The 25262-nt window shown below is 37.0% G+C and overlaps 1 protein-coding gene across 1 annotated transcript in view; it reads right to left on the bottom strand.

Annotated features, from left to right (window-relative positions):
* CUL5 (cullin 5) overlaps nucleotides 1–20870 on the bottom strand; it is an 86660-nt gene extending 65790 nt beyond the window's left edge. Inside the window, 2 exon segments of the mRNA XM_079101682.1 lie at nucleotides 3998–4107; nucleotides 20413–20870. Of these exon segments, the coding sequence (XP_078957808.1) occupies nucleotides 3998–4107; nucleotides 20413–20436 (134 nt within the window). The 5' untranslated portion in view covers nucleotides 20437–20870.
* Between the last annotated feature and the right edge of the window lie 4392 nt (nucleotides 20871–25262).

Raw genomic sequence — 25262 nt, 5'->3', positions numbered from 1 at the left:
CTGGTCATGTAGTCTAATAAAGTGATAGAGGAAAAATACAGTCTAAGTGATATCTTTGGGTTTTGTTCTTACCTCCAAGTGGGGAAAAGAAAAGTCAGAGCCTAGGGCTGGTGCAAAGCTTTAAATAGCCTAGTCTCTTCCTACTCTATGCATTTCAGTCAGAATCTCCCAGCAACTATAATTCTAATTCTATGAATACTGAAATTGCAGTTAGGGGTTTAATTAATTGTGTAATGAGAAAAAAAAAGTAGGGAGGTGGTGAAAGATGGCTTTGTATTTTGTCACTGCTGAACCTAGACATATGGTAAAAAACAGATGTACTATACTATATGTTTGTCATTTCATAGAAGTGATAGAGAGCTTGCCTAGCATACCTAAGTCCCTGGATCCAATCCTCAACACCACAAAAATAAATGTTAGATGAATGATCTCAAGCAGGAAAAGTTACCAAAAAAAGTAGTCTACAACTTCTTTGTTTTTTTTTTTTTTTTTCTGCTAGTGAAAAAACTATATTTTAAACTCTGAGTACTGGAAAGAGAATAAATTTTTGCATGAAATGCATGGTAGATAATATCTACAATGATTTTTTCTTTTTCTTTTTTTTTTTTTAAAACCTACTGGAACCTCTAGGAAAAGGGAATCAACAAGGAAACTGCAAGATGGAATTACAATTTGGGAGAGTTTTTGTTTTGGTTTGGTTTGGGAGTTTTAAAAAGCAGTTTTTTATTACTACTGCGCTCTTGTGAAATCAAATGTCTGACTGATTAGAAGCTGATGATTTTTGAGTAGGTCAATTGGGACTCCCAAGACTAGACAAGATAGGATAATGCTTGCTTGTCATCTGGACTTAGAACATAATTGTGAAGGCTGCAACATCTTAGCTTTGCTGCTATCAAAGAAAAGTCAAAGGCTTTTCTGGAGTCTCACATATCTTAATTGCCTGGATTCAACTCTAGGCTGAAACCTGATTCTGAGGTTGGGCTATTTCAATCTCAACACAAACTGTGCTAAACTGGAATCAGGAATATGCTCCATAAACATGACTCTGCCTTGAAGATGTTTAATATTTAAAAGGCAATCTTCTGCTGGACATGGTGATGGCACAGCTATAATTCCAGCAATTTGGGAGACCGAGGGAGAAGGACCGCAAGTTTGAGGCCAGTGTCAGCAACTTAGTGAGACTCTGTCTCAAAATAAAAAACTTAAAAGGGTTGGGGATGTGGCTAAGTAGGTAGAGTACTCTGGGTTTAATCCCAAGTACCATAAATGAATGAATGAATAAATAAATAAACAATTAATTAGTTAAATAATTATAAAAGACAATCTTTTGTGGATCCATAATCTGTGAAAACATCATGGATTGTGATTGGATTGTCTCAATCCATTACAGATGCCCAGAGAGAAGGACTTATTCTTTGATAAGACCATCCAAAAATCAAGTTGCTAACTGGTTCTAAACACCTAATACAGAGACTAAGAATTGCACTCCTAACTTGTGGTTCCTGCTAAAAGTTGCAAGTTGGGAGAAGGCAAACCACAAAACATTAATCCTTTATCCGTTCTTTACAGATAGACTCCTGACCCAATCTCAAGATCTCACTGCTACTGACTATGCTCAGCTTTCTACATTAGTAGCAGCTTTCAACAAAAGAATAACTTGACTCCATTTCTCTCCCTTTCTCCTCACCCCTCCTGGTAAACACACCTTAATAAGGCTGGTTAGCTATTAAATAAAGCTGCCCCAAGAAAGAAAGTAATCTTTTCTAGGCTGCTCAATAGATAAATGAACAGGGAAAATCATGTAGGAGGTAACATAAGCCCATTTTGAAAAGTTTTGAAGTCCCAGTTTCTGCACTTTCCATGCAAAACACTTTCAGATGTTGTTCACACTAGTGAGGCAAATGAACTACTGTGAAAGATAAGCAAAAATTGTTTGGAACTAACTGACATCAGACAAGCCATCAAAAACCAAGGTCTGAACTGAATTAATTGTATTGTATTGGACCGGGAACCCTAAGGTGAAAGATCCCACGATGGGAGGCAACTGTGGGAGCCTTGTTAATCTGTACTACTAATGTATGTCTTGCTTAGGGAACCCTAACAATTTAAAATTTGTTTCCAGGAGTATCACATTTGCCCTCTAGGATTATATTTGTGTGTGTGCTCTGACCATCATGACCCTGACTCAACCCTGGAAAGCTTTCAGGTTTGCATCAACTTACTGGCTCTTTGCCTAAATTGATGCCTCAGACCATGGTGTGTTTTTTTTTTTTTTTTTTAAAGATTCACTGGATGTGGTGGCACAAACCCATAGTCCCAGCTACTCAGGAGGATAAGGCAGGATGATCACAAGTTAAAGGCCAGCCTAAGCAACTTAGCGAGACTGTTCAAAATCAACAACAATAAAACTGTTCATACAAAAACTAAAGGAGGAAAAAATCACTTGGTTTTCTAAGATACACTTTGTGGGCTAATGGGATTTGTTTTGATTTGCTAAATCCAGTATCATACACTAGATGACAGAGTGTTTGCATATTACCTAGATACATTTCATTTATTTACTTACTTACTTACTTATTTTTGGTACCAGGGATTAAATTCAGGGGTACTCAACCACTGAGCCACATCCTCAGCCCTCTTTTGTATTTTATTTAGAGTCAAGGTCTCACTGAATTGCTACTTTAGTGCTTTGCTGTTGCTGAGGTTGGCTTTGAACTCACGATCCTCCTGTCGCAGCCACCCAAGCCACTGGGATTACAGATGTGTACCACCGCCGTCCTGCTAGATACACTTTAAATAAGGGGTCTGGTGATGTAGCTCAATGGCAGAGGACTTGCCTAGCATGCATGAGGCCCTGGGTTTGTCCCCCAACAATGCAAAAAACAAAAAAACAAACAAACAAGAAAACTTTCAAATTATCTCCACATTACTCATAATACAATGTAAATGTATGTAAATAGTTGTTATACTGTATTGTTTAGGAAATGATGAGAAAAAAGTCTGTACATGTTTAAAGTTGGTACAACTTTTAAAATATATTTTCAATTCATAGTTGGCTGAATCTACACATACAGAAGTGTGGAACCCCTAAGAGTTTGAAAAAATACATACACATATAAATATTTACATAGATGTATGTGTGTGCTTCTTTCTATCTATCTATATGGGCAGTAGGGATCAAAACCAGGACCTTACACATGCAAGGCAAGGACTATACTGCTGAGTCATATCCCTGGTCCTCCCTGCAAAAGGTATAATTGAGATCAATACTACAGGTCAGTCTTGTCCTACTACTGGGGCCTAAACTGATAATTTTATCATAAAGACATTTTGCTCAAAGGCCAAGAGTTAACACAGCAGAGCCCAGACTGAATTCCTTAGAAATGCCTGCTTGTAAGGTTATCCTTTGGTTGGTATTAGAGACCTTAAGTGGTCAACAATTTCCTACACTTACATAAAACTTTCCTGAGAACAGTGACCCACTGTACCTAAACTGTTAAACAATTTGGTTTACACTGAACATCTGCTGTCTTTCAGTTAGTCTAGAATTTTGGTACAGGCCAGGCACATACTATGTGACCAGTTCCTATAAAAACCCTGGACACTAAGTCTCTATCAAGTTTCTCTGGTAGACAACATATCACAAGTTGCCAATCTTCTTGCTGGGGAAATTAAGTGTGCCCTGTGTACTTCCCCTGGGAGAGGACTCTTAGAAACTTGTGCTTGTCCCCTCCTTACCCTCCTCCCAACTTCACTGCATATGCCCTCTCCCTTTACTGATCATCCTTTTACTGTAATAAATCATAGCCATGAGTATGACTTTATGTTCAATCCTGTAAGTTCTTAATGAACCTAAAGAAAGTCTTGGGGTCCCCCAACACAACTAGTTAAAATTTTGAATAGGTAAACTGACCATCCTAAATAACACATTCCATTTGGGTATAGAAAGACATCAAAATTTGCCTTATGGTAGCAACAGAATTAATAAATTACTTACGAAAACAGATCAAACCACTGTTGTTTTGTAACAGATTCCTGGCGTAAAAGCTTCAAAACAATCGGACGCATGAAATCCCACTTGTCTTCAAACTGAAGAGAACCTTTATTCTTAAAAAAAAAAAAAAAAAAAAAAAAAAAGTACTTTAATGCAATATATCAAAAGTGTCTTGTAGCTTTTGTCTTTTAAGGGATAGATAGAGAAATGCAAGGCTCAAATTTAAAAGAACCAGCTTTCCATAATGGAATCCCTCCAGGCTTAATCTTATATCAAGGAATCATAGGAAGAAAACTATAAAAGAGAAAAACTGGGGTTGGGGATATAGCTTAATGATAGAACTCTCAGCCTAGTATGCATGAGACCCTGGATTCAATCCCCAGCACCACAGATGTTGGATGTGGAGGGAGGTGGTTATGTCAGGAGAGAGAGTTGGGGGGAGGCGGGAAGGGGCTGAAATTATAAGAGAAAAACTGTGGTGGGGGTATAGTTTAATGGTAGACCATTGCCTAGCATACATGAGGACCTGGATTCAATTTTCAGCACTGCACAGAGGGGTTGAGGAGGAGAGGTTGATGAGTTGATTAGCATACTGTCACATACTGATGCCAGAAGAGAAATGTATGCTAACTACACAGAAAGAGGACAACAGAAGCTCTATGTTTGGATCCCTCCTAGACTGCCCTGGTCTTCTCTTCCTTTGGAAGATCTTAATCTGAATCCTTTCCCTATAATAAATAGTAACTAAGATTATAACAGCTTTCAATAAATTCTAGAAGCTTTTCTACTTGGTGTCAGCAGTGAGGGCTTGCCTTATGGGTAATTGCCCTAAGCTCCATAAAAAAAGTACAGTCAACCAGTCAACCCTTCGTATCCACAGGGACTGGTTCCAGGGCTCCACATGGATACCAAAAGCTGTGGATGCTCAGCTTTGTGATATATGTCCCTTACATACAATGATACAGTGTTTGCATATTATGTACACATACTTTAAATCATCTCTTGATTACTTGTGTTACCTAATATAATGTCAATGGGATGTAAATAGTTGTTATACTGTATTGTTTGTGAAATAACAAGAAAAAAGTCTATACGTGTTTAAAGGTCTGTACAATATTTTCCTGAATATTTTCAACCTGTGGTTGGTTGAATCCACAAATGTGAAATTGTAGAGAAGGTCACCTACATGTTGGAAATCTATAAAAATTCTGAAAATTGAGAGACAAAAACATGGAAAGATACTCATCCATTTTAGAATGCTAACAAAACCTTGCCACCAAACTTGAGAACACAAGAAATAAAACTCTAAGCTAGTTTCACCACAGAAGATAGATGCAAAGATCTAAACAAACACTAACAGCCAAGTGTGATGGTGCATACTTGTAATCCCAGGAGGCTGAGATCACAAGTTCAAGGCCAGTCTCAGCAACTTGGTAAGACCCTAGGCAACTTACAGAGACCCTGTAGCAAAATAAAAAGGGTTAGGGATGGTAAATGGCCCATGGGTTAAACCCCAAGCACCAAAAAACAAAAAAATAAAAATAAAAACAAAACCCATGAAAACATAGTCTGACAACAATCTACATCAAAATCACCTGAGGTGGTGATTATACATTAGACTCTTAAAGCCTATCACACACCTATTGGAGTAGGTTCAAACTACATAAATATGTTTGAGGGTCTATGAAGCCAAAAGGTTAAAAACTACTAACATCTTACAAGAGTGAAAAGAAGTAATGCTTCTTATATCCACACAGTTCATCTTCCTGTCTTGCCCCAAGTGCCTGCTTCTAACACATCTAACACATAGTATATTGGCCAAAGGAAGATATTCAATCAAAGCTTAGTAGCAGGATTAGCTGTTCTTCTTCCCTCAATAACTAGTTTGTTTTTACCTTAAGAACTTAAGTTAATCACATAGGTAACTTTGCTCCCCTCATAATGAGAAATTCAGCCAGATTTGTGAGCCTGTGGTAATATACTTTGTGTACTAACCTTATGCTTGGCTTCATGTTACTTTTTCTACTGTTGTTATTTTTTCTGTAAACTTCATTTCTTTTACTTTTCCCTTTTGAAAAACAGTGTGCAAATAAACAAGTATGAAAGAATCACAGAAAGAGCATACAAGTTTTAAGAATTTAATCCCCAATACCGCCAAATTTTTATCTTGACTTTGGCAGGGAGACTCATTATACCCTACTAATAAGAGTATATTTTCTAATCTCAACTAAGTCTATTTCCATAAGCACTTTTGGCAATCTATAAAATTAAACAGTAGTATCAATTTCCGTGCAGTTTGTCAGGATGAACCCAACTACAAAGCTCTAGTAAAGAAAAAAAATTAAACAGTATAAATCCTGTAATTCAAAATCAAATGGTGCAGAGGACTAGAATAATCAGGTACTTGAAATAAATTAAATACTGGTTAGGATCTGAAACCTGATAAATTCAGCAAAGATAACAATATATTTTTGTTATGTCTCATGAAACACACAAGATCGACTACAAGAACACTTTCTCCTAATACTCAAGGAAGAATTTAATAACTATTTTCTATTAAACTTTTAAAACAGAACCCAAAATGATGCTCAAGCAATTTTTTTACCTAGTCTCTATTAAATTGAAGAGCTCATCACTAAATCATTACTAAGCAACATACCAAATCTCCTATCTACAAAAGGAAGTGCCTTATTAGTAAGCAAAGGAAGCACATGTCTATAATACAGCGACTCCAAAAGCTGAGGCAGGAGGAGTTCAATGCCAGCCTCAGCAACTTAGTGAGGCCCTGAGAAATTCAGAGAGACCCTGTCTCTAAATAAAACATTAAAAAGGGCTAAGGATGTGGCTCAGTGGTTAAGTACCTCTGGGTTTAATCCCCAGTACCAAAAAAACAAACAAACAAAAAAAGCAAAGGAATCTTCAAATGATGAACCTGAGTTGGTAATGTTTCCACTGACTAACTGAAGGCTGTTTCCTCTCTTGCTACAAAATTTCCTCTGCTTTCTTTCACTGCTACTCAGAATAGCAAGTGGGAAGGCCTTACCAATTGTTAATGAATCTAGGATTATCTCACACACTAGCTTTTCTACCAAAGACTTCCACATTTGCCAAAGGTATATTAAAGGGAGTGATTATAATGATTGAAAAAAAATAAAGTAATACTGAATTAGGAGGTGAAAAAGGACATCAAGATGATGATAGCAACTTAAACTAACTTACACCTCAACTATGATGGGATAACAGGAACCAGATTTCCCCTTCTACCTAAACAACTAGAAAATCAAAAGGCAGTCCAGGACAGTACTTCCTGAGAACAGAAAAACAAAAGAGATGAGTCCTACAAATTCCCAAACATACTGCCTAGAGAACTTCCAGATCTTAGAACAGGAGTGGAAATTCAAACAGAGCCTGTGATTTTTATGAAGTTGAAAAGACAGGGTTAGAAGAAGTGGAGGTGACTGGAATTTGTGGTGCAGAAATAGCAGGGAGGAAAAAAAGGAAAGAAAGGGAACTCTTGGAGATCTGTAAAGGGGTCCCCTCAAGTCTTTGATATTTAAACCCTCTATTATATAACTTCATAATAGAGGGTTTAAATAATCTTCAATAGAGATGTGTAAATCTTTCCACTACTCTGGTCATTTAACTTTATAGTATCTGCCAATTATGTGTCAGGTATTATACTATTCTAAATACAAGTATTAATTCATTTGATCTTTACAACTACCTTGTGTGGTAAGTGATACTATTATTCCTGCAATATAGATGAAAAAACTGTACACTGTATCTGAAATTAAGTTAGATTATTTGCAAGAAACTACAAGCAGTAAGTGGCAGAGCAGGAATTCAAATATAAGCAGTTTAGCTCTGTTAAAGCCACATTCTTAAGTATTACTTGATTCTTTCCCAGATAAGGAATAGAGGGACTTCTAACCTATGGCCAGAACCAGCCCCTGGCTTAATTGCATCAGGTTTGTAAACTGGAAAAAAAACAAAAACAAAAACAAAAACAGATGATAAAAATTTGGTGCAATTATCTAGAAAAATAAGATGGAAGTATTACTATATAAAAGACATTTAAAAAAAAAATAGTCCTTCCCCTCCTCCCATAAAACTTGGGAGGAGGGGGAGTACACTCTTTTCTAAAGTTAAATATTTCTTTCCACTGCAATAAAAAAATTCATACTATGTTCCATTTAAATTATTAGGTTTCTTTTATAGAGGAAAAAAAGTAGGCTCACTGCAACCCCCCCCCACACACACAAAAAACCCTAACATTGCTTATAATTTTTGAAACCCAAACAACCAATTTTAAGGAAGAAGCAAAAATAGTACTGATGAAAAAGTCTGTATTTATTTTGGGAGGCTCCCTTGTCATTCATTTACTATATTTATTCATTGGACAAAGGTGTGTCTACTGTACAGCGGGACACAAGTGAAAGGTCCTCAAGGAACTCACATTCTAGTATAGTGTTTTTTAAACAGTGGCCCATGGACTCTTGAAGGGTCCCAGGAAAAATTCTTGAAAAACTATAATTTTTCAATTATTTTTGTTTAGAAAAGTTCAATTAAATATCAATACAAGTAGATTCTGGACTATCTATATCATCCTGGAACCAAGCACTAACCATAAAGAGAAAAAAAAAAAAAAAAAAGCTAATAAATTAGACTATATTAAAATTAAGGGCCAAGTGTGATGGCATATGACTGTTATCTCCGCAACTCAGAATGCTGAGGTGGGCCAGATTTGCCAACTTAGCAAAGCTACATCTCTAAATAAATAAAAATAAAAAAGGACAGGAGATGTAGTTCAGTGTTAAGGTGCCTCTGGGCCCAATCCAGTACTGAGGGGAAAAAAAATAAAGAACTTTAGTTAATTACAAGACACCACTGAAATAAAAAGGCAACCCAGAGTAGAAGATATTTCTAATATTTTTCTAATTCAAGAAAGGCTCTTAATCAGACTATGTAAGGAACTCCTTAAAAGAAAAATAAGAAAAGCAAGACAACTCAATTTTAAAACTGGATAAAGACTTAAACAGACCTTCACAAATGGTAAATAAATGGTCAACAAATATAATAAAAGGTACCCATCATCATTAATTATCAGGGGAATACACATTAAAACCACAATGAAATTATCGCTATTCACCACCTAAAAGTTAAAATAGAAAAGAATGGTAATATCAAATGCTGGAGTCTAACCAAAAGATACATATTAAGAAAGTTGATAAATATCTTCATTCTCAACTGATAAACTGTGGAATAACAATGGATACTATAGAACTGATAAACTGGGAAGGTAGAACTGATAAACTGTGGAAGACTCATAACAATGGAATACTATATAGCAATAAGAATTAGCGTTTAACAGATGAATCTCACAAACAATGTTGAACAAAGAAGTCAGAATGCACGCTATGTTCATGAATAGATAAAACATATCTACTGGGATTAGAAGTCAAAAGTGATTACCTTGAGCAGCTTGCAAGTTAAGAGACTGGAAGAGTGCAAGAGCAGTTTTCAGAATATTGTTAATATTTCCAGATCAGGATGCTGATTACACAGGTTATTTTTACTTTATTAAAATGTAATCTAACTCACACTTAGGATTTGTGTGCATTTCTGTATATAGATCATATTGTTCACTAAGTCTTGAGTTTTTAGTGTTTATTTATTAAGTAAATCTATTTTTTTCAACTGTGAAAGAATTCTGAGCTTAAACAATTTATAGTTAACTTGACACCTAAACATGTTACGAATATTCTAATAGCTTCTCAACTTCCACCCCTCCATCCTTTCTTCCTGAATAGTCTAAAAACCAGGATTCTCACTGTGGAAGAAGTTATATATATGGAAAAGAAAGATGACAGAATAAACATTCTGGTGTTGGATTGGAATGGAGGGGCTGGGGTAGTAAACTCATAGTTTTTTAATAATAGAGATATAAAAATACGCATGGTGTGTCTGTGTGTGGGTGTGTATGTATGCATCCGTGTTTCACTGACTGTGTCCTAGTTCAGTCCACAGAGGGTAAAACCACACCTGGATTTCACAATACCACACTCACAAAAAGGACTCCTTAGAGAAAAGGCTAATTCCAAGGTTGCAAAAGAGATGATCCTGGAACACCCTTTTTGTGCCAGAAAGTAAGAAAGCAGTCAATTAAAGTAAGCAAAATAAGCAACAGTAACAGATTTTAATGCATTAAATAAAATATTTTTTTTAGATGAGGAGAGGGATAGCCAGTGGCCACTGATGTGATTATATTTAACTCACTGGGCGGTCACCCATAAATTCACCAAATAAAAAACTGAAAGGGAGTTGAACAGGAAACTACAAAAATACTTCACAAGAGTAATACATGATGAAAACAGTAAACTTAAGGCATTTAAATAGGAAGGTGTAGATATAAGATATTCACAAAACACACTTTACAAGAATAGAACCATGGCTTAGCTACTAGCCAGCTGTGTAACCTTGAGCAAATTACTTAAACTCTCTATTTCAATTACATGTGTGTAAAATGGGTTTAATAAAGTATTTATTTGAAAGAATTGTTGGAAGGATTTAATAATATATGAAATCTTCACAGAAGTGGTGGGCATACATAAATACTGTGTAAGGGCTGGCTATCAATATTATATTAGCCTTCCAACTGTAACTACTACTTCTCCTACAATAATATGATTTGCTGATAATCAGATGTGGGAATGAGAGAAATAACCTTGAAAATGACTCAACATATGAAGGCCTAGGCTCTCAAATAACAATACTTTCTCCCTATACTCAATATAATTCAAAATACAAATGATATTAAACATTAGAATAGCAGCCCCAAGGCCCAAAAGTTTTCTCTAAGGAAATTATACAGAATATAACCCCCACATACAACATTTTTTCCCTCACTTTTTCTATGGTGGTGGTGGGTTATCCTAAACATGGGCTTTTCCTTTCTATTAAATTATATAACATAGTTCTCAGGTTTCTTACTCAAACGAACAAGTAGTAGAATCACTCACCAAACAAAAAATGTCACAGGAAGAATACGTGCAACTGGATGGTTAAGGAAAGATGATGAGCAGTTTGGGATGTGTTGTACAGTTTAAGTAGACACTGAGATTATAACTCTGACCTTCATTTCTTTTTCTCTGTATTCTCCTGACTTGGTTTTAAATAAAACTTTATTTATTACTAAATTACTTTTTACTTAATGTCTTCCCCTCAAGGCTGAAGGAAAAAAAATCAGTGTCAAGTTTCTCTCAAGTAATTAGGAGAAATAGGATGAAAACTATATTTAATAAAAAAGTGAACAAAGGCTTAGCTCCCTTTCCCTGATCTAATCAGTATAAAGAAATGAGGATTCTTTAATATAACTTGGTTGCCCAGACCCAAATAAAATACATTCAGCTTTATCTGAAAAGTCTCTAATGGAAGAAAAAATCAGTTCTAAAACTGATTGCCAGTAAAGTCCTAAACTCTTAACCTGGTGTTTCAAAGAAAAGCAAACATATATTAGAAAGCAGATTACAGAATAATATGATAGTTTAATTTTTTAAAACATGTTCAAGGTGGGCGAAGGTATTATAGGCCAAAAATTAAAGATGTTAAATAGATCTTTCTAGAATATATTATCAATTTAAAAATCTGCACACTTCCCACTGAAATTCAAGAGTGCTTTCACAAGCACTTATTTTACAACAAAATAATTCAAACATTTACATATTGGTTTACTCTAAAATACCCAGAAATTCCTAAATAACATAAAACATGGCTTACTAAATTACAGGATCAGTATTACTATAATATTTTAATGATGTCATATTGCATTTAAAAGAACACAAAGAATATAATTATTGTTATGCATTTCTTTTTTTAAATATTTTTTAGTTGTCACTGGACCTTTATTATACTTATGTATATGTGGTGCTAAGAATTGAACCCAGTGCCTCACACATGCTAGGCAAGCACTTTTCCACCAAGCTACAACCCCAGCCCACTGTTATATATTTTTTGTTATATCTTCTTCATGCTGACAAAAGTATAAGAAAAGTTAGGGTGAAAGGACAAGTTGAAGGGAAGACCAAAAACAAAACAAAACAAACAACCACCCCCCGCCCACCGCCCAGCATCCACACAGCTGAAAGCAATTTGTTTTTATCACTACACTCTTGCCCAGAATATACTGAACATAATACAAGTTTAGAGTTTTTTTTTTTTTTAATCTGTTTTTGTTTCTTCCAGGGAGTTATGAAAGTATTAATTGTGGATAATATCCAGGATGGCATTCTAATAACTTCCCCAAACAAATCCAATTTGCAGATTTTAGATCTCTCATATATGTTATCAAAAAGTTAGCTATTTGAATGGGTGGGTTCCCATATTGCTTAGGACCCACTAAGTTCTCAATCACATGATTTCAAACCATATTTGCCAATCCTCATCCAAAGTGGGGGAGAAAAAAACCCCCATAAAACTCAGTACATATTTGAATGCTGGCAATTCTTAATATTTTCTAGCCACACTAGCCTTTTAAAAGTGTTCCTCAGCCAGGCATGGTGGCATGGCACATGCCTGTAATCCCAGCAGTTTGGGAGGTTGAGACAGGAGGATCAGCAAAAATGAGGTACAAAGCAATTCAGTGAGACCCTCTCTCTAAATAAAATACAAAAAAGGGCTGGGGATGTGGCTCAGTGGTTGAGTGTCCTTGAGTTTAATCACCAGTATCCCAAAAAAAGTGTTCTTCAAATATGCCAAACTCATTAGTCATCTCAAGACCTTTGCCTTAGATTGCAGATCATTCAGGTTTCAGTTCTAATGTCACCACAGAGAGATCTTCCCAAACCAACCTAAGTATCCACCCTCCATTTTTCTCTACACATGGAGAACTAAGGTTTTTTGAGTTGGAAGAAGAAACATTTTGCATAGGTTATTTTTACTTTTTTTTTTTGCAGTGCTGGGGATTGAACCTAGGGCCTTGTGATTGCAAGGCAAGCACTCTTCCAACTGAGCTACATCCCCAGCAGAAGAAACATTTTGATTAGCTATGAGACTGAAATTTTAATTCAGATGAACAGGACTAAGGTGGGAATTTTTTTTTTAATGTTCAATGTCACTATTTTTTGTTTATGTTTTTGCAGTTCTGGGGATTGAACCCAGAACCTCAAGCATGCTAGGCAAGTGTTTTGCCACCAAGCTACACCCCCCAGCCCAAGAGGACTTTTTAAAAAGACCAGAAAGCTAAGGAATCTCATTGAAATGCCATCATTTAGCAAGGAAGGAAAATCAACAGAACATAGTTAAAAGCAGAATTTGAGGGAAAAAAATTGTTTTCTGCCAAATGTAAACAAGTAAAATAGTACCCCTCCTTCTGAACACTCTTGGTATAGTGTTTTCATCACAGCCTTCATTACTAGCAAGAACTTTGCAGTGTATTATTTCTTTAGTGTTGGCATTTATCCTCCAAAGACTAAGGACCCTGTCTGTCATATTTATCATATTACTGTATAAGACACTCAAGCACAGTATCCTGCCTAGTAGATGTTCAGATATTTAAGGAATGAACAAACCCCAGTTACACAGATCGATTACCCTTGATATTATTTTTATGTACTGTATGTATTCATCTATGTTTTAACCTGAGTTGTGCCCTGCTATGTTTGTAAAGCGTATACGGCACCTATTTATTCTACCTACTATACCAAAGGCAAGGGCCAGATGGCTTTTAGGGACATTAACTAGGTTCATCAGAGCCCTAAGCAAAGTATCTAATAAGAAAAATGTGACTCTCTTTCCACATTTCTATACTAGATTGATAATTGGTGGGATTTTTTTTTTTTGGTGGGGTGGGGTACTGGGGATTGAATCCAGGGGCACTTTATATGAGCTACATCCCTAGCTCCCCTTATTGTTTATGCTGAGACAGGGTCTTGTTACACTCCTGATGTTGCCCTTGAACTTATGTTCCTCCTGACTCAGTCTCCCAGGTCATGGGATTACAGGCATGACTAGTGGATTCTTGATACTTTCTAGTATTCTAAAACCTCCCTCCTTCAATCCATTGATAAATGACTGATCTCTCAAAGTTTATTCTAGTGTCACTTCCTTTTAGTGGCTTTAATTAACACACATCACCTCTAGCTTATGGTAACTGAGTAAACATTTGTTTTCACAAAGCACAAAAGGTTTTCCCATTTATAATTATTACAGTTTATTACTGATTTAGTCCACTATTCCCATTTCCATTCTTACACACCCCTAAATTTGTTTCCCTCTAGCTGTGTCATAGGCAACCATTTCTCTAGGACAGGACACTGAAATAAGGAAAAGCAACCCTAAGTCTCAATGCCCCCTTTTGCCAACCATTTAAAATTAGAAATTCTTAACAATCTAGCAAAAATTGACAAGCTGAGTTGTTAATGAGTCTTTTTTATGTTCAACCAGACATATTAAAAAGAATAATCTAGGGCTGGAGTAGTGGCTCAGTGGTAGAGTGCTTGTCTAGCATGCATGAGGCACTAGATTCCATTTTCAGCACTGCATATAAATAAGTAAATAAAATAAAAGTTCCATCAACAACTATTAAAAAAAGTATAATCTAGTTATGGCTGGGTATGGTGATGCACCCCTATAATAATCCCAGCTATCGGCAGGAAGATGGCAAGTTCAAAGCCACCCTGGACAATATGGCAAGATCCTACCTCAAAATAAAATTTTAAAGAAGGGTTGGGGATGTACCTCTGAGGTAAAACACTCCTGGGTTCAGGAGTACCCCCCTCACAAAAAATCCAGCTATGTTTCTTAACCACATTCACTGAAAACATTAATTCAAATTTTGGTATCACATCCATATTCCTTGCCAAACATCATTCCTGACTCAGTGAATTGCACTGGTTGTTCACTCTATACAAAACTCTTCTCCTAAACATGTATGGTTGCTACCTTGCTTCATAAAGGTCCTGCCTCAAATATCATCCACCTACTCAAAGTTCTTTCCTGATCATTTTGTCAAATAACACCTTCACTTTCTATTCTTTACTGTTTTTCTTCAAAATATTTATCACAATATGACTTACACTATATATTTATTTGTTATGTTTATTGTTTCTTTTCCCCACAAAAACGTAAGTTATACAAGGACAGGGGTGAGTCTGCCAGGTTCACTATCATGTAGTTAGAATCAGAAAATGCCAATTTATTGTTCATTTACTAAATTTATTTTCCATAGTTAATGACTCATTATGGTTTCAATGAACATGTCATTAGCACAAATACTTCTTATCCATGACCATCCCACAAATGAGATTTTGAATGCACAAAAAATAGAAGTAAAAATTTTGTGTAACAGTCAAAAATAGGTTGAAGCTTTGACAATATCTCTTCTCACATATTTTCCAAATATTCCCCATTATCTATTTCAAACCCACTTACTTACATAGTATCAAAGGTCCCTCACAATCTGACCTGACTTTCCTTTTACTCTTCTATCCTGCTATTTACCTATATTTTGTGCTACTATGCTGCAACAATTCCAAGGTGCACCAATACAGGATGCAACACAGCATGTTGTCCTGCTTAATACTGCAGTCAAACTGATCTAGTCCCCATTCCTACCAAATTTTCTTCTAATCACCACCTACAGAAAGAGTACCCATTCTTCAAAATCCAGCTCCAATGCTTCCTTCACAAAACTTACCTTGATCATCCCCAAGAAACTGTTACTTTAATCTGTGAAGAACCATACATCAGTTGGTAGTACACCTGAAATTCTTCCTTATAATAAAACCATTAGTACCACTTAATCTTCTTTAGTATATGACAAATTCTCAAAGAGCATGAACACTGATACGTATAGCTTTGTATTCTTCTTGGTGACCTGCATATAGGTATCTAATAAAATCATCTGAATAATGAATAAATTCTGTAGACACTTTGAATCACTGCTATTTCCATTTTTTTTCCTTCCAAAGGATAAAATTTTCCACTGAGAAAAAACATGCTCCACATTTCACTTTAAAATTTGGATTCTCTTGTGGATTGATTATATACCACTCACCTTATCAGTCTGTCTCTCTACATCTAGTTAGGAGAGAGGTAGAGTTAGTTACAGGAAAAAGACAACTTCTACCATGCTAGTGAGTCAACAAATAACCAGTGAGGTAGGAGTGTGTGAGAGTGAAAGATAATTAAGGAGAAGAAGACCCAGCTGGAAAGAGCTCAAAGAATTTGAACCATCAACGGTATCTAAGCAGGAAAGTGATATGGTCAGAACTGTGTTTTGGTCTAGAGCTCAGATCAGCACTAAGAGATAAAAATAGTGAAATCATGGGAGTTAAGATTGTCCCAGAAAAAAAGTACAAAGATAGGAAAGAGCTGAAGATTAAATTCTGAGAAATAATTATGTTGGGGGGAAGGGAGGGAGGTCAGAAAAACACAAGTGATTTGAGAGACAGTAGATCAAGGAGAGTATACTGTCACAAAAAGAAAAAAAAAAAAAGAAAAGCAGAGGAAGTGAGCCATAGTATCAGAAGATAGGAAGAATGTTATCAAAGAAGAATCTCTTGGCAAATCAGAAGACTGCTGGCACACTGAAGACTTGACAGCTTCAACATAATTGGTGGGGTAAATTAAGGAAAAAGGTGAAGAATGATAAAGGCAGCAAATGGGGGTTGCTTTTTCAAGAACTGTGACAGTGAATAATGAGAAAAGAGCAAAAGTTTGAGACAGAAGCAGAGCACACATTATGTTTATATGAAGAAATACATGAACTTTTCTTACTGGCATAGAAGTGGGGGTGGGGGAACAGGGAACATGCCATCAAGTTCAGGGGGTAAAATGAGGACCAAGCAAGAACAGAGGGAAGAAGGCAATTTAGGAGGTGGCGTGGAAAAACAGCAAGATATACGGAAACTAGAAAAATTTGTGATGTTGACCAATGTAATTAAGGACATGTTCAATAGCTATGTAAACTAATGGGCTAGAATTAAGGAGAGTAAAGCTCAGTGGGGGGGGGGGGGTTTGAAAAGTTGCTTTTTGAAGTAGGATAATCAACTAGAAATGAAGAAAATGAGCACTGATGGCCCAGATAACTGCAAAAGAAAAGGAACAAGCAGAATTATGTTAGAAGTAACAAGGTAAAACTGTCAAATCAGATTACTAAAAAAGTGTTCTATAAAAACACAATAAAGAAAAAACAAGATAACGCAGCAATATGGAAAAGGTTTTAGAGATATAAACCCCTCTGAGTAGTTGACAATTGTATATGTCAAAATGTACTACATAAATCTTTGTATACCCAAAAGAATTCCCAGATTCAGCCTCAGTCCACTTGCTTTAAACAAAGTACAATTATTACAATCATCTTCCAAATTTTTAAATATTTTAATTTTTAATTTAATATTTAAAAATTTTCAATATTAAAAAAATTGGTGCTTTTTATTGCATTGGGTTCCAACTTAAAAGTTTCACATCAAGAAAGTTTTGAATCTTACCTTTCAAAACATATTAGCTATTTCTTTGACCTTTTCTGTCATTCACAAATTCAATAAACTTGATTTACTCCAAGTTACTGGTAAATAAGTAAAGAATGTATACTTTCAGCAGGACACTAAAGGGCATCCTTTAGGGTTGATGATGATTTATTATTCATCATTTTCCATGTAAAGTTGTTTAATTCATAATGAATCAAATTCTAAATATATTCTCATTTCTCTATTTCTCTATTTGACCACTGGACATGCTCAATTTGTCAAATGTGCTATGGTGTAATTTAATTGCACAATGTCAACAGCATCTCACTAATAAACCAGTCCACAAATCCTGTCAATAAAGGAAATGAGGCTAATTTGGTCACTTTGCTGACAGACCTGTCTCTCTCTATTCAAGGTACCGACAGTCTTGCATTTAAATGATGCCACAAATTACGTTCTAGACCTGGCAGGTTCTCACTACATTTCTTCCAGAAGATAACCTTCAGTCTTCCCACTCTATGATTAGTACTTTTTAATGTATGAGTATGAGGCAACCCTCCCACTTCCCAATAAGATGAGAAAAAACTTTTCTGGCCAACTTGAATATATAAACTTTTGGTGATAACAGAACCAAATGTCTATTTGTAATGCCACTATATAACATAAGTTATACATATTTAAAACCACATGCTATATAATATTCATTTATAAATTCTGCTTTTTCCTATAGTCAACATTTCATAAAATAATTTTATTGAAATTTTCCAAAGTATTTTTGGCATCTGTCAAGTTTACTAGCATGATGAAGTCACTCATTTTCAATGCATTATCACCTTCCTTTTATTTATGAAAGTTATTTAAAAGTTGTTTAAGTTAAAGCACTTAAAAGAAAAAAAGGCATTAGCAGAGATTTATTTAAGAAATTCAGATTACACATTAGAAGGAAAAGAGAGGATAAGGGCTATATCAAGAGTGAGCTGCCCCTAATTTCCTTGTCATCCTTCTACCCTAATCCCTAAGTGCCCATTTTCTATACTGTGAGGCAGGTTCCTCTCTCCCCCAACACACACCCTCTATAGGTGTATGCTATAGATATAGACTCATAATCTCTATAAGGTAACCACTTAACTAGCAATTGATGGAAGTAGTTTTAGGTTTATACCTCTTCCAAAAAATTCTTTGTGAGGCTTTGTACAGAGAATAGCAACTTGCTGTTTTGTAACAGAGAATTTGTGTGTGGGAGAGGAGATGTTGCCTTATATCCAAGTAATCAATGAGTAAAAAATTCACAAAGAATAAGGAATCAAATCATTTCTGCCCACATAAACACATGGATACAATAATTTCAAAAGTTAAATTTTCTTTCTGAACTAATACATTAAAACTTTCCTATACTGTTACAAAAGAAAGTAAATTCCTGTGGATTAGTTTTCTTAAAGAAACAGGAACATCAGTCCTAGTAATTTACTGTATTGTATGCTAATTGAGTGCCAGGCACAGTTACACTCACTTTACATAAGTTCACTTAATTACAGCGCTCGCTCAAAATAGGTGTTATTGCTAATTTCATTTTACTGATGAGGAAATTTGGGCACAAGAGATTAAGAAACTTGGCACACAGCTCCTAAGTGGCAGAAAGAGTGAAGTGCTAGGTAAAAGGTGATAGATACATTTCTGTTCGTAAAATTTGATCATTTTATTCGTGAGTTCAAAGCCAGTCACAGAAAAGTAAGGCGCTAAGCAACTCAGAGAGGCCCTGTCTCTAAATAAAATACTAAATAGGGCCGGGGATGTGGCTCTCAATCCCCGTTACTGGAAAAAAAAAAAAAAAATTGTAAGACTGCAATTAGGCAGCTAATTTAATAGCTTAAAGAAGATATGCCAGGGGGCTAGGGCTGTAGCTCAGTGGAAAAGCGCTTGCCTAGCTCGTGTGAGGCACTGGGTTCCATACTCAGTAGCACCACATAAAAATAAGTAAAGTAAAAGTTAAAAAGAAGAAGAAGAAAGAAGAAGAAGAAGAAATGACAGTGAGGTTTCAGTACACTTCAATATATTTTTCTATTCTATTATTTTTCTAATATCTATTCACCCTGCCTGAGGACGTAATGATGGGGTTTTAGAGGTAAACACTACTCCCATTTCACAGTACTGTTAAGGCAAAAGATACTAAAGTGCAGACTAGTTCCATGTCTTCCTCATTCTCCTCCAAACTTTTTAACTCAATGGAGACTCAGCCCCTCTGGGCCTAGACCTCTCTTGCTATATAAAATGTTAAATGTGTTCTTTGATAAGAACTTTCCTAAAACGATGGATATAATAGTACTAATACGCTGTCATTTGGTGATGTCCTCTAAAGGGGGTGAAGGTTGGGGAGCAGCCTCTTAGGGAAAAGGAGGGGGATAGGAAGTCAAGAATGAGAGAATAGGAGGGAAGGTGTAGCATGCAGAAAAGGGAGAAAGAGGGTGGAGTGGGAGGCACTGCTGTCTGACTCGCATTTCGTGCAGACAGAATAAGAACAGAAATTGAGGAGCTGGGGTAGAGTCACTGAGATCTGTTAGGCAGAATTTTCTTGGATTTTCCTGTTAAGCGTCCCAGACTCTTGCTTCAGAACAAACAGAACCTAAGAGAAAAAATGGCCCAATTGGTCAGGACATAGCAACTATTCATCTCTCGCTCCCCGCCGGAGCTGGTCCCTAGAAAACACTGCTCCCCGCCAGCCCTCAGCAGGGCTTTTCACACACCCGTCAGCCAGAGGGGAGGGACCACCAAAGCCTCTCGACCCCAAGGCCAGAGCACCGCGTTCCGGTCCTCGGCGCAGCCACCGCGGCTTCCCTTCCAGCAGACAACCCCGGAACACTCCCACATTTCGCCACTGAACTTGAGTCGAGCCGTTCCCGAAGAGCTGAACCCGGCAACCATGGAGTAAAACCCAGGTTGGAGTAAGGGTCTTACCTTTAACAGATTAGACGTCGCCATGTTCCTTCAACTTAGACTCTCGCGAGACGAGGCGAGAATTCGTGGCGCTCCGGGCCAGGCCACAACCGGAGGCCTGCGTTCCCACCAGGGCCCACGGGCCCAGTGGCCCGTACCCGGGGTGTTCGGGGCACTCGGGCGGCGTGCCGGCAGCGTTGACCTCGTCCCAGGCACCGGAAATTCCTTGCTCTTTCCCCCTACATGGTCACTGGAGCTTCCCCACACGAAAGAACTCATGCAAATGCTCAGAGAGACAGGAGCGGCAAATGGTGAGAAGGTAACGGGAGCCGACCTGACTTGGAGGAGGAAGCATCGACTCCACCGGACCCCCCCACTCCTTCGGATTAGCCTTTGTGGTTGCACCCACAGCGGCCACCGGCAACGAATTTAACTCAGCTTAGGCCCGGCAGCTCAGGTTCTGTGGCCGCATCACGTGATGTGGCGGGCGGGGGCGCGCTCGGGAGCGAGCGAGGGAGCCTAGAAGCCTACTGGGTCCGGAGGGCGTGGGCGCGCCCTCTGCTGGCAGGACCGGACGTTCCCCTAGCCCTCACCCTCACCCTCACCCCTCACCCTTCATCCCCTCACTCCTTACCCCTCACCCCTCATCCCTCACCCCTCACCCCTCGCCGCTGGCCCCAGATCTGGGGTCTGCGGGTTAAGGGAGATGAGATACATTATCATGCAAGACTCATAACAGTTGCCTTCAGTGGTAACTGGCACAGAGAAGGAACCTGTAAATATCTGTTGAATGAGGGATGCACAAACATGTTAACTCTTAACAGTTCTCATTTAAATGACTGGCACTTAAATCTTCTATTAAAGATTAGGGGATGAATATTAATTGGATTTCTTGAAGGAAAATTATCCTAGAATATTCCTAAACCGTAGTCCCCTAGTTTTATCCCTTCAGACCACAAAACACTGGCCTAAGGAAGGGAACATACATACCTGGTATTGTATCATGCAGGTTTAAAAACAGTATTTGTTCACACTTTCATAATATGTAGAAGTAAATAAGCCCTGGAGTAAAGCAAAACAAAGAGGTGAGGCTACTTAAGGAATCCAATTCTATATGTGCTAGGTGCTGGAAATACAGGATTAAATAAAACAGAGAAGACCCCTGCCTTCTTGGAGCTTATGAAGGGAGCCAACTATTAAGCATAGTTACTCAAATGCATTTGACCCCCCCTTATCTGTGAGTTCCATGTATGTGGATTCAAACAACCGTGGATGAAAAATAATTGGGAAAAAATTGTGTGTATACTAACTTACCCCTTGTTATTATCGGCTGAACAATACAGTAAAATAGTTATTTACATCGTATTCACATTATTATCAGGTATAATAAAGTAGAGGTGATTTAAACTATACAGGAATATGTGTGTAGCTTATATGCAAATACTACACCATCTTATGTAAGAGACATGGTCTTCTAAGGATTTTGGTATCCTTACAGATCCTGAAATCAATCTCCTGTGGACGGTGAGAGATAGCTATATTACTTATTGTATTGTAGTTCTAAATACGACAAGGGAAAAATACACTGTGCACTTGAGATATAGTAGGGAGGGGAACTAATATCTTAATCTTCATTCATCCAAGCCACCCATTCCTTATGAATGGACCCTTATAACTGAACCTTAATGACTACTTTTGGAAACGCCATTCCAACATCCCAGTGTCTAGCGAAAACAGTTGTCTGGTAACACCACCACTACAACTCTTTAACCTCAATGAGTTCATTCCATTGTCATCTGTCACTTCCTCATCATGTTGCTTTGCTTCTCATCTAACTTAGATTCAGTGGTCTATCATTATAAAAATATGTGTGTATATGTATTACATATTTTTTTCCTGTGTTGGGGATTGAACCCTGTGGCACTTTACCACTGGATACATCCCCAATCCTTTTTTTAAAAAAAGTTTAAATTTTGAGAGGGGTCTTTCTGTTTCCCATGCTGGCCTTGAACTTGAGATTCTCCTGCCTCAGCCTCCCAAGTCACTGGGATTACAGGTATGTGCCATTATGCCTGGCTAAAAAAGTCTAAATATTTAAGATGCTTAAATATTTACTTTTAAAGTAGAGAACACAAATATATGGTACAAAATTCCAAAGATGCTAAAAGGAATACAATCAAAAGAGGCCTCCTGCTTTCTGAGGTGATGTAATGTTCTATACAGTATTATGATAGGAATTTGGGTTATTCAGTTTCATTCATTTGTCAAAATTCAACCAATGTATACTTAATATAAATGCATTTCATTCAAAAGAAAATATGGTAAACACAATTTGAAATTCAGTTAATCGTGTCCATAATCTAGAATGTAGGGGTTAAGTGAAATTATAATTTATTTTTCAGTGTATCAAAAAATAAGGTAGATTGATGGTTGAATAGAAAGATTGATAAAGCAAATATAGTCAAAATGTTAATGACAGAGTCTGGGTGTTAAATACTAGTGTTCCCTGTGTATAATTCTTTCAGCTTGTCTGTATGTTTGAAATGTTTTATGATTAAATATTGGGGGAATAAAGAAATAAATAAGCCTCCCTTTCTCTACAAATCCAGCATCCATTCTTCCTTCTTGGAGACAACTACAGATGCTATGAATCCCTGGGACGTTCTGTGCATAGGTAAGCATTCCTATGTGCATTTTTTTTTTCCTTTTCCCCCAAATGATGGCATACTACTTATAATCTTTAACATCCTTTCTTTTCACTCAGCAGTATAATATAAATTACTGAAAAATGTTTTCATGCTTATTTTTTTTCACTTACAGAATTTCAATGATTACTGACCTAATGCATCCATTGCCTCCAGGATGTCTAGGATTGTTACTTCCAAAATAGGCTCTTGAAAACCATTTGAAGCACAATAGTTCTAAAAGTTTTTTTTATTTCTAAGAGGCCATAAACACTAAAAATGTTTGCACTTATCAAGAAGGTATGCAAAGTTAAATCAGCAAACTATGTATCGATTGGAGAATTGGTAAAAAAAAAAAAAAAAAAAAAAAAAACAACTAGATGAGGCACCAAGAGTTCACAGGATTTTGGAGAACATGGAGCAGGCAGACCCAAGAGTTGAAGGAAGATGGCATCAGAGCCTCCTGGGCCTCTTAGTACCACAGGGAGAAAAAGAGTCCATCTTAAAAAACTGTACTACTGGGCTGGGGAGATAGCTCAGTCGGTAGAGTGCTTGCCTTGCAAGCACAAGGCCCTGGGTTCGATCCCCAGCACCAAAAAAAAAAAAAAAAAAAAAAACCAAAAAAAACTGTACCACTGCCTATTACCAGGAAGAGCTACAGGGGCTAACCCTAAACCCAAGCCTAAACCTAACCCAACTGGAATTTTACAGTATCCTTATATCAATTTCTATTCTTACTCCTAAACCAGATCCTTCCTTACTGTTTCAGGGAGTGCAATGCATTGTCTGTGCATTAGTTGTGTTTCTTGGAAGAGTACATCTCAGCAGTAACTGCCTTCTCCATATTGCCTCCAAGACAATCATTTGCACGTTAAGTCTTTGCTCAGGCCATTGGGACAACTCTGTTTGAATAACTCATGGCCCCAAACACTTTTAAGCTCCACCCTCACTCGGAAAAGTAGGACCCACTGCAGATGAGGGTCTGATGTGAAACCCTCACCAGTCTGATTTATACTTATTACATAATCATATCTTACAAATGTCTTCAACAACCTAACCTCTTTTTTCCTCTGACATACACTAGTAATAAAATCACAAACTTGAATAATCCATTCTCTCTTTTCCATGCCTGTACCCAAGTACCTAGACATTGCTGGAGAAAAGCCCCAAACCAGGTTGAGGAGGTTCTTGCCAAATTCATAAATTCAGACTTTGTGTGGGCACTTAACACTATCTGTACAATCTTGCTATGTTTTTTTCCTGGTGAGCTGCTATTCCACTCCATACCCTAGTATACGTACTTCATTTCATAACCTCTTATGTGACTAATTACTTAGTAAATTGCTCAGAATATGCAAAATTAAAAAACCTACTATGATCCCAAATTTGCAAAAAGAACAACTTCTTACTCTGAATAGGGGAAAACTTGAAAAAATATTCAAAATGTTACCAATGTGTTATGGTTTAGATATGAGGTGTCCCCTAAAAACTCCTATGTTAATGCCAGTGGTAAAATTTTGATTCTGGGAGCTATAACATAATCAGCAGATGAATCCTTTTCATGAATTAATAATTTGAAAGGACTAACGTACTGGGTGGTAGCTGTAGGCAGGTGAGGTGTGACTGAAGGAGGTGGGTCACTAGAGGCATACCCTTTGGTAATGTAACTTGTCCCTCTGGCCCTTGCTTCTTTCTCTGTTTCTTGGCTACTGTGAGATGAGCAGCTTTCCTCCATCAAGCCCTTCTGCCATCATGCTCTGCCTCATCTTGGGCCCAGAGCAATGGAGACAGCTGACCAAGGACTGGAACTGTGATCCTAAAATAAACTTTGCCACCTTTGAGTTGTTCTAGTCAGGTATTTTGGTCACAGTGATGAAAACCTAACTGATACACAATGATAGTGGGATAATTTTTACTTTTTATTTATTTAGAAAATATTTGTCACCTGCTCATTTAGGAAAAATGTTAAACATCTTGTTAAGTCAATACCTTAGAAAATGCAAGTACCCTGTAATCTCATCTCTTCCACCTTGTAAAATATCTACTGTTAACCATTTTCCTTTTTTCTGCTTTGTTTTCTGTATATACATGAAAGGATATATAAAGAAGTTTCTCAAATGTGGTCACTGCATCACTTCTTCAAAATAAACTAGGGTGCTTTTTATAAAAGCAGATTTCCAAACTCCA

The sequence above is a fragment of the Sciurus vulgaris genome (assembly GCF_902686455.1).
Source record: "Sciurus vulgaris genome assembly, chromosome: 11".
Classification (NCBI taxonomy): Eukaryota; Metazoa; Chordata; class Mammalia; order Rodentia; family Sciuridae; genus Sciurus; species Sciurus vulgaris.
The sequence above is the reverse complement of the archived record's forward strand: the minus strand, read 5'-3'. Positions and strand labels throughout refer to the sequence as shown.